Below are 13,452 nucleotides of genomic sequence, written 5' to 3'. Positions count from 1 at the left end.
GGAATTCAAGGGCCTGCTCAGTCAGTATTTCGCATCACAAATAACCGCTCAGTGAACGCTCAAGGCCTAATCAGTGAGCAGTCACATCTTCTCTGATCTACTCATCCGTCCCTGTGTTTGCAGCCTTGTGAGACAATTTCACGTGATGTCCATGTGTGGACTAGTTTATCTCCAATCTGGGTCGTGCCCCTCCACTAGCTCGTACTTGATTCTGATTTGCATGCTCGTGCGCACTTGATATGGTTGAACCAATTGGCCTTGTCGGCACCCTCATCGGCATTGTCCAGGTATGTGGTAGGTTGGTGTCGGTGTGCTATGATTACCGCATGGGCGTCCGAGATGCGCCCCAAGATATCTCTCAGATTCTGGACGAGGTCGCCAGTGTTGGGTACATCGCACAGCAACTAGTGAAGGCAATTGAGTCCGACGATGCCTATTCTTTGCCTTCTTTGCCGTCTTTGCAGGCGATGGATGGGGATGGTGGTACTCTCCGCACTTGCTTGGTCGATTTGCAGGACCTGAAAGCAAGTTTGAAACTAGGGAAAACCTCCAGTTCGAAGCGTGCTCTGGTGTGGCCTTTACAACCTGTAGATGCGGAAAAAGTATTGCAGACCCTTGCGACGACCAAAAGCAAGCTGCAATTGGCATTGGCGGCTGATAATACGTGGGTAGTTCGTGACAGAATATGCAACCGTGGCTTTTCTGACGGTTCGCCTAGCCAGAACATGGAGGTAATAAGCCACACCCGGTCGTTTCCGAGCGTTGAGAAGAAGGTTACTGGACTATCGGAGAGTGTGGCTCAATCTGACGAGGGTAAGCTGGGGTTCAGAGTCAATAAGACCGCTAATAACAGTTTTAGGCCGTGAACTAGCTGAACTTCTCAGCCAGCTCGGTGGACGCTGTCAATCAGCCAAGCAAGAAGAAGAGTACCAAAAGTGTGCTCCAGCTACTGGTGACTGGCTATTGAACACAGAGCAATACATGAAATGGAAGATTATTCGCAACAATCTCTTGTGGATCAAAGGAGACGGTAAGTGGCACCCTCAGCTCTGAGCTTAATCGACTACTGATCACCCTGCTGTAGCTGGATGTGGTAAAACCGTCCTATGGTACGTATGCTTCCTATTGGATCCAGTCGACGAGTGTCTCTGCGCCCATTTGAATTATGATGGTCTGACAACTAGCAGTTCGAGGATCATTAAGGATCTTCAGGGCCACTGTGGTGGGGAGGAAAGTAGTAGCCTATGCTATTTCTTCATGGATGCATCGGAAGAAAGAGGAGTTGACATCAACCGCGTATATGGATCCTTCGTCAGGCAGCTGATTCATCAAGGAGCAACCATTCCTCGCTATCTCCCGAGGCCGTGGAGGAATTATAACAGCCCATCCGACGAACAGCATTCAGTTTCATGGAAGAGGTTACTGAATGACCTCTTATTGCAGTTCGAGCATAATTACATTGTTCTCGATGGTCTCGACGAATGCGAAGAATACCTCCAGAATGGAGTTCCCGAGCTTGCGAAGTTCGTTAAGGAGATGATGGAACAGACAAAAGGACAACAGCATTTGATTGTGTTCAGCCGAAACTTGGAGCAACTTCGACACGCTTTCGAAGGCCTCAAGATCTCCACCATTACAATTGATGACTCAGCAGTGAATGTTGATATGCAGACAGCACTACGACACCAGTTCTCGCATCAGGGCAAACTTGCCCGGTGGCCAATATCGTTGAAGAAGAAGATTGAAGAGAGCCTCCTGGCCCAAGCCAATGGCTCGTGCGTATTCAGCCTTGACCTACAGAACTGTTGAGTGGCTAACACCTTTTGCAGATTTCGTTGGATGGACTGCCAACTGCAGACACTGCGACGGTGTGCCACACCACAGGCGGTACAAAAAGCTCTCAGAGACCTACCAAAGTCATTAGACGAACACTACACCATGACAATCGACAGAATTGATGAGAGCAACCGCTTTCTCGTGAAGAACCTTCTACGCTGGGTAAACTTTGCTCTTCGGCCGGTGAGTAGTCATTACGATAGGAAATCAAGACTCATTCCCACTCTGACGTGTTTGCAGCTATCTCTAGAGGAGATCACAAGCGCCATAGCTATCGACGTCGATCAAGAAGACATTCCCTTCTGTGACGAGACCTTAGAGCTTCTCGACCCAAAAAGCTTCATTGATTCCTGCTCCAGTCTTGTCTCCACTTACTGCCGTGAGGACGAAACGAGTGGCACCCAGAATGTATATGTCAGGCTATCCCATTTCACCGTTCGAGAGTTTCTCGCTTCCGACGCAATCTTGGGAGGCTCGTGCTCCGACTTTTTTCTGGATGCGAGATTGTCTCATGCGGTCCTGGCTAACTGTAGCCTTGCGTACTTTCACCATGCGGTTCAGTCTGCCGCCGGCGACCTCTGGATTTATCGTCCGCTGGCACGCTACGCAGGGCACTTTTGGAACGAGCATAAAGATCGTTCTGAAGGCGCTTGGCAATACCTTGAATTAGAGTCTATCTTACTAGATCTCTTTAATGACAATGGGCCCTATTTTGGGCTATGGAGCAAAGTGGCAAAGGTTGACCGACCGTGGCTGCGGGATGAACCGAGCGACACCAATGACTATACAGCACTATATTGCTCTTCCTACTGTGGTCTGACACGAGTGGTGAAAGCAATTCTTGACAAGGGTGCATCCCCAAATGTCTCCGGCGGCTTGTACCACCATCCATTACAAGCAGCCGCATTCATGGGCCACCTGAAAATAGTCCAGTTACTGATAGGGGCAAAGGCCGAAGTCAATGCAAAAGGGGGTGCACGAAGTACGGCACTTGGTGCAGCAGCTGATCAAGGTCATTCAGATGTCGCCATCACGCTGCTAGAGGCCGGTGCCAAGGTCAACTTCCCGAATCCACGGACTTTTGGCGGCCAAAGGTCGGATCCTCTATTTCTCGCTGTCGCGAGAGGCCATCTAGCTGTCTGTGAGATGCTGCTCAATTACGGCGCTGAGGACTACCACGACATGAAAGGAAACCCTCCATCAGCCCTAGTGATTGCAGTTTGTAGTGGTCGTCTTGATGTTGTGAAGACATTGCTGAGGTATGAGCGCATCACAAATGCAAGAAGCATGAAGTGTAGAACCCCAGCAGTCATTAGGCCTGCCCAATGTGGCATCACCGCCGCCCAGTATCAGGCCGCGGCTGGCGGCCACGTCGACATATTGCGCGAGCTGATAGCCTATGGAATTACACCAGACGAAGCATTGAGATACGCAGCTCGTGCCGGTGACGAGGCGCTTGTGCGAAAGTATCTAGACGAGGGTCTCAACGTCAACGGCCACGCGCAAGTCTCGGATCACCCAATTGCTCTCCAATCGGCGATAAAAGGCGGGCATACGGCCACTGTGCATGAGCTGCTATCTCGCGGAGCAGATCCAAACCTGGAGTCAGACTTTTTGACGCCCTTGAGAGCTGCGGTGGACGCGGGGAGTTTCGAAATCGCCCAGATCTTAATCAATGCAGGCGCAAGAGTGGATTCCCACCGGGCTCTACAAAGCGCGCTATCTCAGAAGAGAAAAGATCTTGTTGATCTCCTCCTGCAGAACGGAGCAGATACGCACCGAAGCTTACGAGATGCTGTTCGGGGCGCCGATCTTTGGGCTTTCCAGTTGCTTATCGATAGAGGAGCAGATATTCATCGCGAAGAGCCCGATGATGAGACATCCATATTGGGAGCGGCCGCATGGGGTGGTTCAATCTCTATCGTGACATACTTACTCGACAACGGATTGCAGGATCAGCTCAACCTTGGGCCTGAAGACACCCCACCTCTGCTTGATGCTGTTGCCGCCACTCGGCCACTCATTGTGGAGCTGTTGATCCATCGTGGAGCTGATGTTAATGCCTACCCCCAGGCAGCCGACGAGCGCCGTTTCACTGGATAATACCGTTTATATGAGAATCATCGCCGCTGGCCACCTGAACCAATATGTGAAACGGCACTGACACTAGCTGTCAAAGCAAACAATCGAGATATAGCCGACCTCCTCATGCGACATGGCGCAATGGTCACACCGAAGTCGCCCGACACCGTCGGCACACCTCTTTTGTACGCGGTAAGAGATCAAAATACTGAACTTATCAGTACACTGCTAGGGAGAGGTGCCGATCCAAACCAGAGAGGTACAATCTTAGAGGAGGGAAGGCCATCGTTTCCTCTCCTCATTGCAGCAGAGAATGGTAACACCGATATCATCGATTCACTCTTGAAGGCGGGTTCAAAATTGGATGATCAGGACTCCGAAGGCTTCAGTGCTTTGCATGCTGCGGCTGCCTGTCGCACGTCAGACGGACTCAAGGCACTTCTCCATAAACACGGTGCGGACATGAATGCACGGCTCTTGAACGGCAGTCTCCCAATCCATTCGGCTGCATCAAGGGGCACCCCGGAGAATCTTGGAGTATTGCTCGATGCTGGCGCGGACATCAACGCCACAGACGACAAGGGTCGCACAGCTCTGCATTGGGCAGCGGACAGTGGCAACTGGGAGACGATCGAAGCTCTCCTCAACCGGGGAGCCCTGGCAAATGTTAAGTCTCAAGACGAGGGGGTCAACACCCCGGTGGACATGGCTTGTTTGGCAAGGGATGAAGCTATTTCGGATTGTAGGACCTTCTCGGAGGACTGGGATGATGAAAAAATAGAGGGGCTGTTGCAGAGACTGAAAGAAGCGTCGGAATGAGTGAGAAGTTGAGTGTCCGGTGAGATGGTGATAGCTCAACGAGCACTAAATCTCCCTTTCGAGCTACCTAGAAAAGCAAAGCAAATCAAATGTATTGTTCTAGCTGTGTATAATATCATAACGGCAAATGCAGCTTGCGATATGCGGTCTAATAATTGCTACTCCCACCCGGATACTAGGATACATTTGGAGTATACCCTTTACTAACATTGTTCTACTACGACTGTTTAATGCAACATCCACTCCAATATCATCTCTCGGGGGTGATTACTTTCTTGGCAGCGGCTTTTTTGGGGTTAGTGGAACCCCCTCTTGAAAGGAGTCACTCGAACTCTTGGCATGGCTGCGGAGGTACGTCTGTCAATGCACCACAGTTGAAGGAATAACTGGCGGATGTATGTATGAGCAGGGAAGAAGTGATGGTTGTAAGGTCTTCTTCAACAGTCATGGTAATAATTGGAAAAAAAGGAAAAAAGAAAATTACATACAACAGAAGGGATTCGCTGGTGGTCACCCACCCAACTACTAACCTCCCGGCGTGTGGCTTGAGTACGGCTGAGCGGACGGGAAGCCCTATTTTCCACACCCTGTTGTCGTATGTGCTAGATAAATAGGAAAGGCATAATATATTGTCAGATAGTATCGATAATAATATGTAATGCTGGATGACGGTGAGGAGGGTTTGAGGTGTGGTTGGAAACGGGCGTTTTGTTGTATAAGCATCATTGCTGTCAGCCCTCGGGAACTGGTGCGAGTGAGATTCAGATGTCGTAATAATTTTTCTATTGGTTGTATTAGTAGTGTTCTGCTCGAAAATTTTTTATTTTAACATTGTTCTGGACGTGAATATTTTAACAGCGGCAAATACAGTTTGAATACGCTCTACTAATTGATACCCACACCCAAAAATCAGGCACATCTCAATCAACAGAACATAAGCGTTACCATCGCCACTCCCAAGCAGGCAGCACCTAGAATACACACTATTAGTCCCCGTCCCAATAAAAAATATCTTCAAGCCAAGACCTACCCAGAACAATATTCATATAATAGTATCCTGCACTCTCAAACAGGAACCCAGTAACGACCGGGCCGAGCATCAGACCGACGTTGAACGAGATAGACACCAGCGCGAAGCACCTCGCGCGCCCACCATTAGGGCCAAACAATGTGGGAGCATCTTTTTCGACTTCCTCTAGGAGGACTACTCATCGTCAGCATCTAACATGTAATTTCTGTTTCACGCTTAATATACATAAACGTGGTAATTGGTTCAACTTACACCTCATATGAAACGACCCAGCACCTTGAACCGACGACATGACTAACCCTATGCCACATATACATACGATAAAAGCTACTTCTACATCTGTGTGGTTTCCACTAGCCTGGGAAACATCCCTGCCAGGTACACCTAAGTAACACATCAACGGGCATAGAAGAGCCCAACCGACTGCCGTTGGATATCGCATACCGACACGATCCCGGAGATGGCCAAATAGGGGAGACAAAAAGATGATAGGGACTTGAAGAGCAAAGAATATCGCCCCGACTGACGATGGGCCCCAGTTGAAGGTATCCCGAAGATACACGGGTAGAGTAGCGTTGAATGCAGCGCGGAGTGCGGCTTGGGACATGGTGTTTAGAACGGCTGCCCACATTCCAGCGTCTTGGAGCATTACGGTGTAGTAGTTGCGATATTTTGTGGTTGCGGTGCTGTCCGACTCCGCTTTTGCTGGGGATTCTGGACCAAATGAAGGTGATTGGGGCAGGAAGGGGGACGATTCGGGGACATCTTGACATATCTTGCTACGGTTGGCAAGTCTGATTGGAGACTGCGAATCAAGTAGATAATAGTCAGGCTGAATCATAACGAAGCGTGCAATCATGTCGAGGATCAGCAGAACCATTGGCAGAGACCAAGCTGGCCAGTATCCGAACCAGCCTAACAGAACACCCCCGAGCATCGGTCCGCTGACCGTTCCCAACGTTGAAAAGGACATACTCAGTCCCAACATTGCCCCAGCTCGCGCACTACCCGCGAGCTCGGTGAGCATGGTCGTGCACGCGAGCCATGCAGCCGAGGCAGCAACTGCCTGTAGAATTCTGCCCAGGTATAGCACCCATGCTGCTTCATAAACATTATCAGCTTATAGAGCAGGAAGGGGATGTGGCTAGGGTGATAGGTACATGTGGTGGTGATTGCAAACAGGGCAGTTCCAGCTAGACAAAGCACGAGTGCCAAATATAGCGGGATCTTCTGGTTCGAGATCGTATCGAATAAAGTTGCGCAAGAAGGAGAAGCGAGAATTGATGCCAGGCCGTGTAGACTGAGCAGGCTGTTGGTGGTGGCAGTGGTCTGGGAGGGATCGTTGTGAAGACGCTCTTCTAGCATATATGGGAGCATCGGTACGGGGAAACCGGCTAGAAGCGATTCTGTTCACTGGCTTGGTTAGTGGATGTGAGACAGTTGTCGGCGGGAGTAGGCAGGTATGTGTGTGTGTTCGTACCAGTAAACATGGCCAAGCACGCGGTGGCGATGATGAACTGGCTTGAAGATCTCCATCTCTGAGTGGTTGAGAGTTTTGTGAGTACAGCCATATTGCCGGCAGAGGTTGACAGCAGGTTCAAGGTCAAGACATCCCGTCTCTTTCAAGAAAGATGGACGAGATGTAGACGTTATGTTGATCGAGTTGACTCAGGGTGGGTGCGCGCCACAATTCACGCAGAGGAATGCAGGGCACCTACAATCAATGTGCCCTGCAATGATCGGCAGACGCGGGAACAACAATGCATGAAATGATCCAAAGATAGGAGGGGTTCGGAGAATCTATTTGTACTCAGTCTGGCCAAAGTAATTGCACTGCTTGCGGTCGATGGATAAAGAAGACTGTGTGTTATTGTTTCATATTGTGTCTTGCTTGAATTTTCCGTCAATATTCGGCTACGTGTATGTCTGCTCACTGGTCAGCATCCATGCTGCAAAACCAGGACCGATCGTGTTGAGTGGGAACGCAGTGCTGCAACTTGAATGCCACATGGATACTCAAGAAAGCCCGGCGGAAATTAAGATCTCGGGAATCGGGTAGAAGGAAATAAGGCCACTAATTTAACCCTTCGCGCTGCTTCTACTAGGTATGGAAATGTCTCGATAGTAAAAATGTTGTATTAATTCAAATGACCATCTAGGTCAGGGTATCCAAATAAAACCATATCGCCAATCAAATCAAACAGACTAGAAAACAAGATTAAACACTAGAGGGCTCGCCCTTCGTGTACTGCGTGCTCTCCCTCGATGTCATCACCTCCTCGCTCCGTCGGTAATCACCCCGTGCCTCCAGGATCGCCGCCTCCTCCTCTGGGTCCTCCGGAAGGATCAGGTTGAGAATCAGCCCGATCAGAGCGGTGATGGCGAACCCGTTCTCCATCACCAGTTCAATAGCATCCAGCAGTCCTGTCAAACCACGGTTGTTGCCACTGTAGGTGAAGACGTAGTCGAACCAGTCGGATACCAGGGTAGCGCCCATACCAACTGCAAACGAAGCGGTCAGGATGAATCGGTTGCGACGAGTGAATGGAACACTTGTGATAATGCGAACACCGGAAATCGCCACAGAGGAGAAAAGGAAGGTGGTCATGCCACCAAGGACACTATCAGGAATGGCAACCAGTGCCGCGGCAAATTTGGCGAAAATTCCCATAATGATCAGGAAGAAGCAGCAGCAGTAACCAGCTGTGCGGTTGGCGCACTTGGTCAGCGCGATGACACCGTTGTTCTGGGCAAACACCGACATCGGCGTCATGGTCATGAGGCCGGCCAGCACACTGGTGAGACCGTTACCCAGAACACCACCCTGAATACGCGAATCGAATGTGGGCCCTTCAACTTCGACCTGGGATACATCGCAAGTAGCGGTAATGTCACCAATTGATTCCATCATGACCACAATGTACACTGCCAGCAGTGGAAGGATCATGGGCGGGTAGATGGTCAGCGGGAATGTCTTCACCCAGATAAAGGAGGCCACCGGCGCAGCGTCAATACCCGATCGATCAAAGTATCCGCAGGCAGCCGCCACGATACATCCTACCAACAAACCCACCACGACCGAGCAGGATCGCATGATTGGCGCACCAAACCGCTCACAGAGAATGATCGATACATACACCAGAAAACCGAGACCGATAAACTCCGCACTTCCCCAAGGCAGAGCATGCGGTGCATCAGCGCTAGGACACAAGGCACCGTTTCCAGGATCATCAGAGCAGGTTCCAGAGCCACCTGCCCAGTCCTCGAAAGCGGATTCGATAAGACTGGCTCCAATCAGGAGAACGGTGGGTCCAGTGACGAGGGGAGGAAAGACACGTCTCAAAATCTTAGGGCTCATGAAGGAAAGGCCAACCTCGAGAAGCGCACACAAACACGATGTTCCCAGCAGAGCGCCATAACCTTTAGGGCAGGGCAGCTTGGTTCCATCCTCAGCGGTCGGGCAGTATCCACTGGAGTACATTTGATCAAAACCACCAGTTGCGACGGTGATTGTAGCAAAGGAGATTCCCACCACTGAAGTCAACCCAGTACCAATGTAGTATTTCGTTCCGTAGATGTGGAAACGGAACATCTGAATGGCGGACAAGATACCGGAAGCGATGAGGGATGTTGAGACCAGGTATTGGTAGTCTTCTGTTCCGAAGTTGGCACCAGATGTGCCTCCGATCATGATAGGAGGTGAAATAACTGACGAGTCAGCACTAGGGGTCAGGTTTCAAGGAGGATCTAACTCACTGCCACCCAGCATTGCCAACGCATGTTGTAGTCCAAGCAGCATAGCTAGTACAATAGGTACATTGTCTTCGAGTCCGAAGAATGGTGCAGAGCTTCGTTTCTTGGTGATGAAGGGGATATTCGGAGTGAACAAATAGGCGTAATCATAATCTCCAATGAGGCCCTCTCTGCGACATATTAGCACATCGACTGGTTCAACGAGCTTCCATGACCAACCTTGTGGTGAAGGTTTTGACAAAGCGGCGGCCAATGTCATTCCAAGTCCGCTTAGGCCGGTGGTCCGGGCCTATCTGGTCAGGACCGTCCATTATGTGAGGGGGTCTAATGTGTAACAGATTTTGACGTAGAAGTGTAGATGAAACTCGATGAGTTACGGACGAATGGAAAATGTCTCGATGTTTAAATATGGACCCAGATGAAGTAGTCCGAGTGGAGTGAGGGGTCGTTTCTCAGCAATGGCTAGTTGGATCCGGGGAATAGACTAAGAACCATCTCAACTATCGACGGGCGAGGTGTCTATATACATGAACCATCTTCCGTGTGCTCGAAGATGAATCGGGATGAGTGAAGCTCGGACCGGCGTGGATGATACAGCTATCAGTGGCGAAGGTGATGGATGAATCAATCGAATAATGGTAGGCAGTGGTTATCTCTGGGCGGCGGCGTGGCAGACACGCGAGCTAATTTCCAAGCGAGTTGCAACCTGCAGCAGACCGGGGCAGCGCTAGCGATGACTGGTTCGTCTGGCGATTACGCTGTTCTCGTCCAGGCTTCAACTGTGGGCCCTCCGATAAGAACGGACGGCTGACACGCTGCCCTCATGTAACCTCCCCGGCCGCTTATCTGTCCCCAGATCGGGTTCCGCCGAAATCCATCTCTTGCGTCTCCCCCCCTGATAGCCGGTGGCCGATGGGTCTTGCACTGACGAACCCGATGAGTCCGGAGTAGAACTCATCCAGATTGTGGGAGGACTGGGGGAAGAGATGATCGGACTGATATAAGCTAAAGGCAGACATGCATATGGGGAGAATCGAAGGGCCGACGATGCTTCTTTCACCGGGTTGCAGTCCGGGGAACACCAATCCCAATGCGGCAATCCATTAGTCACAGATTCAAACAGGCCCAACTTTATCGTAACCTTGACTGCTGCCCGTGACTAACAGCGTAGCAGTAGTTTATATTGTACCTGTAGTTCTGTGAAGAGTCATATATTCCACATAGTATTGATGTAAAGACGAAAAGAACGATAAATTTGAATGCTGGTGTCTTCAGAGAACCTGAGCATCAAATTCTTCTCCAAGTTGTCTCCACGGTAGGAATGAGAGAAATGTAGGATCTGCGTTCGCTTTAATACAATGGAGGGTTGAATCCTTCGCATCTTCTTGGGTCTTGCATGATCCTATAATGAATACTTTAAACGAATGTAACTCTACTATCGCTGTCAAGACGAACTATTGATTTTGACTAATAGCTCTTAGTAGTATGTGAGACTGATGGTGATGAATGTAGCTAATGACTATATATGAACGCTTCCAACCGTCTCCTAGACTCTTCTAGGACAAGCCACGATGCACCAAATGCACGCGATACAGCTAGCTTGCTTGATAGTTCATAGTAAGTGCTAGCCTGGTGGCATTCTTTGACACATCAGACTCTATAATCAGTGGTTCAAGTTCATGACCGTTGCTATAATTATTCTGACGCCTTCGCTAAGAGCTGTCACATAATTTCTCCTGGAAATCAAGGTTGATGGTCAACAAAATGGTCTGGACTCGTGTTTATAAGCCAGGTACAGATGCAACTCCAATTATAACAGTGAACAGATAGTATTTGTACAGTCTGGACGGTACGCATAGTATCAATCCAACGAAAATAACACATTTCGAATGGTTATGTCTTTCCCACAAATGTCCTTCTCCCATTCACCAAGAATGTAGATCTGGATTGAACGTTATGCTTATCTTCTAAATGAGTATTCAATCACACATATCCTAGGAATTATAGTGAGGTTCAAGTACATCATTTATACATATCCCGAATCGACCAAATAGGTATACACTAGTCATGAAGAACCAGCATACCCACCCACCCCTGGAGTTGCCGAACGAGAAGTTGAATTGAGTCTGTCACAATTACTTTCCAACAGGGAGGGAATCGAGCAATTTATACCCCATCCATCAGACAGTAAACCTCGATGTCCAGTGCACCTCCCCCAAAACATAAATCCCAAACTCCAGACAATGCTCTCCTCCACTCATCACATCACATCTCAGCATAGAACCCCCGGCATACGGAAATACCCACACTCCGCAACTATCAAGCGCAACCTTAAATAGTCTATGTTCAGTGACAAATACCCCCACTAACACCCTTACTATGAACCGATGATAACTATTCTCCGTTTCTCGGATGCTTACTCTCCGACACGATCCCCGATCGGCAAGAGGCTTGAGCATTGTCTAGTTCTATCTACCCGCTGGGGAAACGAAAGGGGCTAGAGCTACGAGTGGAGCCGGTCCGTCAGTCCGGACCACGTATTCTTGGCCACTGTCAACCTCGGATCGGCAAGGGCCGGGTGGAGGGATGCTTTTCATGCTACGTTGCGGGTGATTTCGGAGGGGAGGTGTGTAGAGGTAGTGTATGGTGAGTAATGGGGTTGGATAATAGGTTGGTGTATAATTTGATGGTTTGGGGATTTGTCATGGAGATGTGAGGCTGATTGAAGGGTTGGGGAGCTGTATTTTGGACTATGGGATGTAGTGCTTCTGGCTTCATCGTTATTTGCGATATTGTTTCTGGAATGAGTAGGCAGAGGTAGACTTGAAACAGTCAACCAGTCATCTTCGGGAGAGCTGTGATGCAATGCTAGACTACAAACTGTTGTTTTCAGTCATTGGTGCAATATCTATATTATTGGAATGCCCGTAAGATTATAGTACAGGTACTAGGTATAGTAATTGAAAAGATGTTAGGTCATTGCTTTTGAGCCTGACAGACGTAAGAGGATGAAGTAGAGGTTGTATATTAGTACTAATATGCTTCATATCATCATGGAATAGACAGTACCAGAAGTCTCAAACATAGTAATAAGTAGACGCGGCATTCTGCGATCGAACTATTAGTAGTTGGTGTTGTATATATGGAAAATGGTACAGTATATATTCCTTTTGTGTCGGACGAACAACTAGTAGTCGTCGAACTGTACCCGGTATGCACTGCAACTGTATTTTCTTTCCTGCAAAACCCCGTAGTAGAATTAGTAGCATTCCTACTACCGTCATCTGCCACCGGTGAGGGGATTAAATCTAGCATTTCGAAGTTGATAGAATTGATCGGTGATCTACCTCATTATTCGGGATATCTTTGCATACTAGTCAAAATATCCAACTGGAGTACACCCACATCAATTGAACACTATGTGACCATCAATAAACTATGTTGATCATTAATGCCTACTAATTGATCGCCATACTTATGGTGTGGTTCTAATGAGCTGTGGAACAGTATATTGCTCTCACCGTCTCATAGAAATACCTCGGTCTATCCATACTCCGGACCGAGTGAAGCGCAAGGGATCTACAGACTCAAGTCTAGGAAAAGCAACAGCCAAATCTAACGCAATGCGCAGTCTAACAACCTGCTGGACAAATCAGAGACTTTCCCAATTATTGATGATTTTATTGGCGGTTAGTGAAGGACGATTTCAAATTTTGCTCAAACCATGGAGTATGGATGAGATCTGTCCCAACCAGATGAGAGTGGCACGACGTTTTCAACAGAGCTGTAATAGCCCCGGTCCATAACTTTGATTGAATGCCACTGGGGCCATCTGATAACGTGGGGATCCAGTGAGATTGATCCCTTGTCTGGGGAATGATTTCAAGACTTGCGGTGTGTGGGACGCCTTGCTTGGATGGGTTGGCATGTCC

General features: G+C 49.0%; 5 protein-coding genes across 5 annotated transcripts; 2 read left to right on the top strand and 3 right to left on the bottom strand.

Annotated features, from left to right (window-relative positions):
- Nucleotides 1–239: 239 nt before the first annotated feature.
- On the top strand, nt 240–3,939 carry BO83DRAFT_442093 (ankyrin; the record flags this gene model as incomplete). Its single annotated transcript, XM_025536379.1, has 7 exons — nt 240–664; nt 719–813; nt 860–1,030; nt 1,085–1,109; nt 1,188–1,775; nt 1,830–2,019; nt 2,077–3,939. The coding sequence occupies 7 exons, from the start codon at nt 240–242 to the stop codon at nt 3,937–3,939; spliced, it is 3,357 nt and encodes a 1,118-aa protein (XP_025382209.1).
- Nucleotides 3,940–4,221: 282 nt separating this feature from the next.
- BO83DRAFT_349828 (ankyrin repeat domain-containing protein) lies at nt 4,222–4,837 on the top strand. The gene has a single exon (XM_025528879.1). It carries the CDS (start codon nt 4,381–4,383, stop codon nt 4,735–4,737), a length of 357 nt encoding a protein of 118 aa, XP_025382208.1. The 5' UTR covers nt 4,222–4,380; the 3' UTR covers nt 4,738–4,837.
- An 824-nt stretch (nt 4,838–5,661) lies between these two features.
- BO83DRAFT_458835 (MFS general substrate transporter) lies at nt 5,662–7,529 on the bottom strand (the record flags this gene model as incomplete). Its single annotated transcript, XM_025537147.1, has 5 exons — nt 7,248–7,529; nt 6,928–7,173; nt 6,020–6,865; nt 5,768–5,941; nt 5,662–5,708 (listed from the first exon to the last, which is right to left on the bottom strand). The coding sequence occupies exons 1-5, from the start codon at nt 7,336–7,338 to the stop codon at nt 5,662–5,664; spliced, it is 1,404 nt and encodes a 467-aa protein (XP_025382207.1). The 5' UTR covers nt 7,339–7,529.
- Nucleotides 7,530–7,985: 456 nt separating this feature from the next.
- Nucleotides 7,986–9,831, bottom strand: BO83DRAFT_432503 (nucleobase:cation symporter-2 family protein; the record flags this gene model as incomplete). The annotated part of the gene is made up of 3 exons (XM_025535627.1): nt 7,986–9,475; nt 9,524–9,690; nt 9,740–9,831. 3 exons carry the CDS (start codon nt 9,829–9,831, stop codon nt 7,986–7,988), a joined length of 1,749 nt encoding a protein of 582 aa, XP_025382206.1.
- Nucleotides 9,832–10,362: 531 nt separating this feature from the next.
- Nucleotides 10,363–11,404, bottom strand: BO83DRAFT_403918 (uncharacterized protein; the record flags this gene model as incomplete). The annotated part of the gene is made up of 4 exons (XM_025533664.1): nt 10,363–10,407; nt 10,446–10,679; nt 11,125–11,220; nt 11,360–11,404. 4 exons carry the CDS (start codon nt 11,402–11,404, stop codon nt 10,363–10,365), a joined length of 420 nt encoding a protein of 139 aa, XP_025382205.1.
- Nucleotides 11,405–13,452: the final 2,048 nt, after the last annotated feature.

Source organism: Aspergillus eucalypticola (genome assembly GCF_003184535.1).
Source record: "Aspergillus eucalypticola CBS 122712 chromosome Unknown BO83scaffold_46, whole genome shotgun sequence".
Lineage (NCBI taxonomy): Eukaryota > Fungi > Ascomycota > Eurotiomycetes > Eurotiales > Aspergillaceae > Aspergillus > Aspergillus eucalypticola.
Note: the sequence above shows the minus strand (reverse complement) of the source record. Positions and strands in the feature narration are given on the sequence as shown.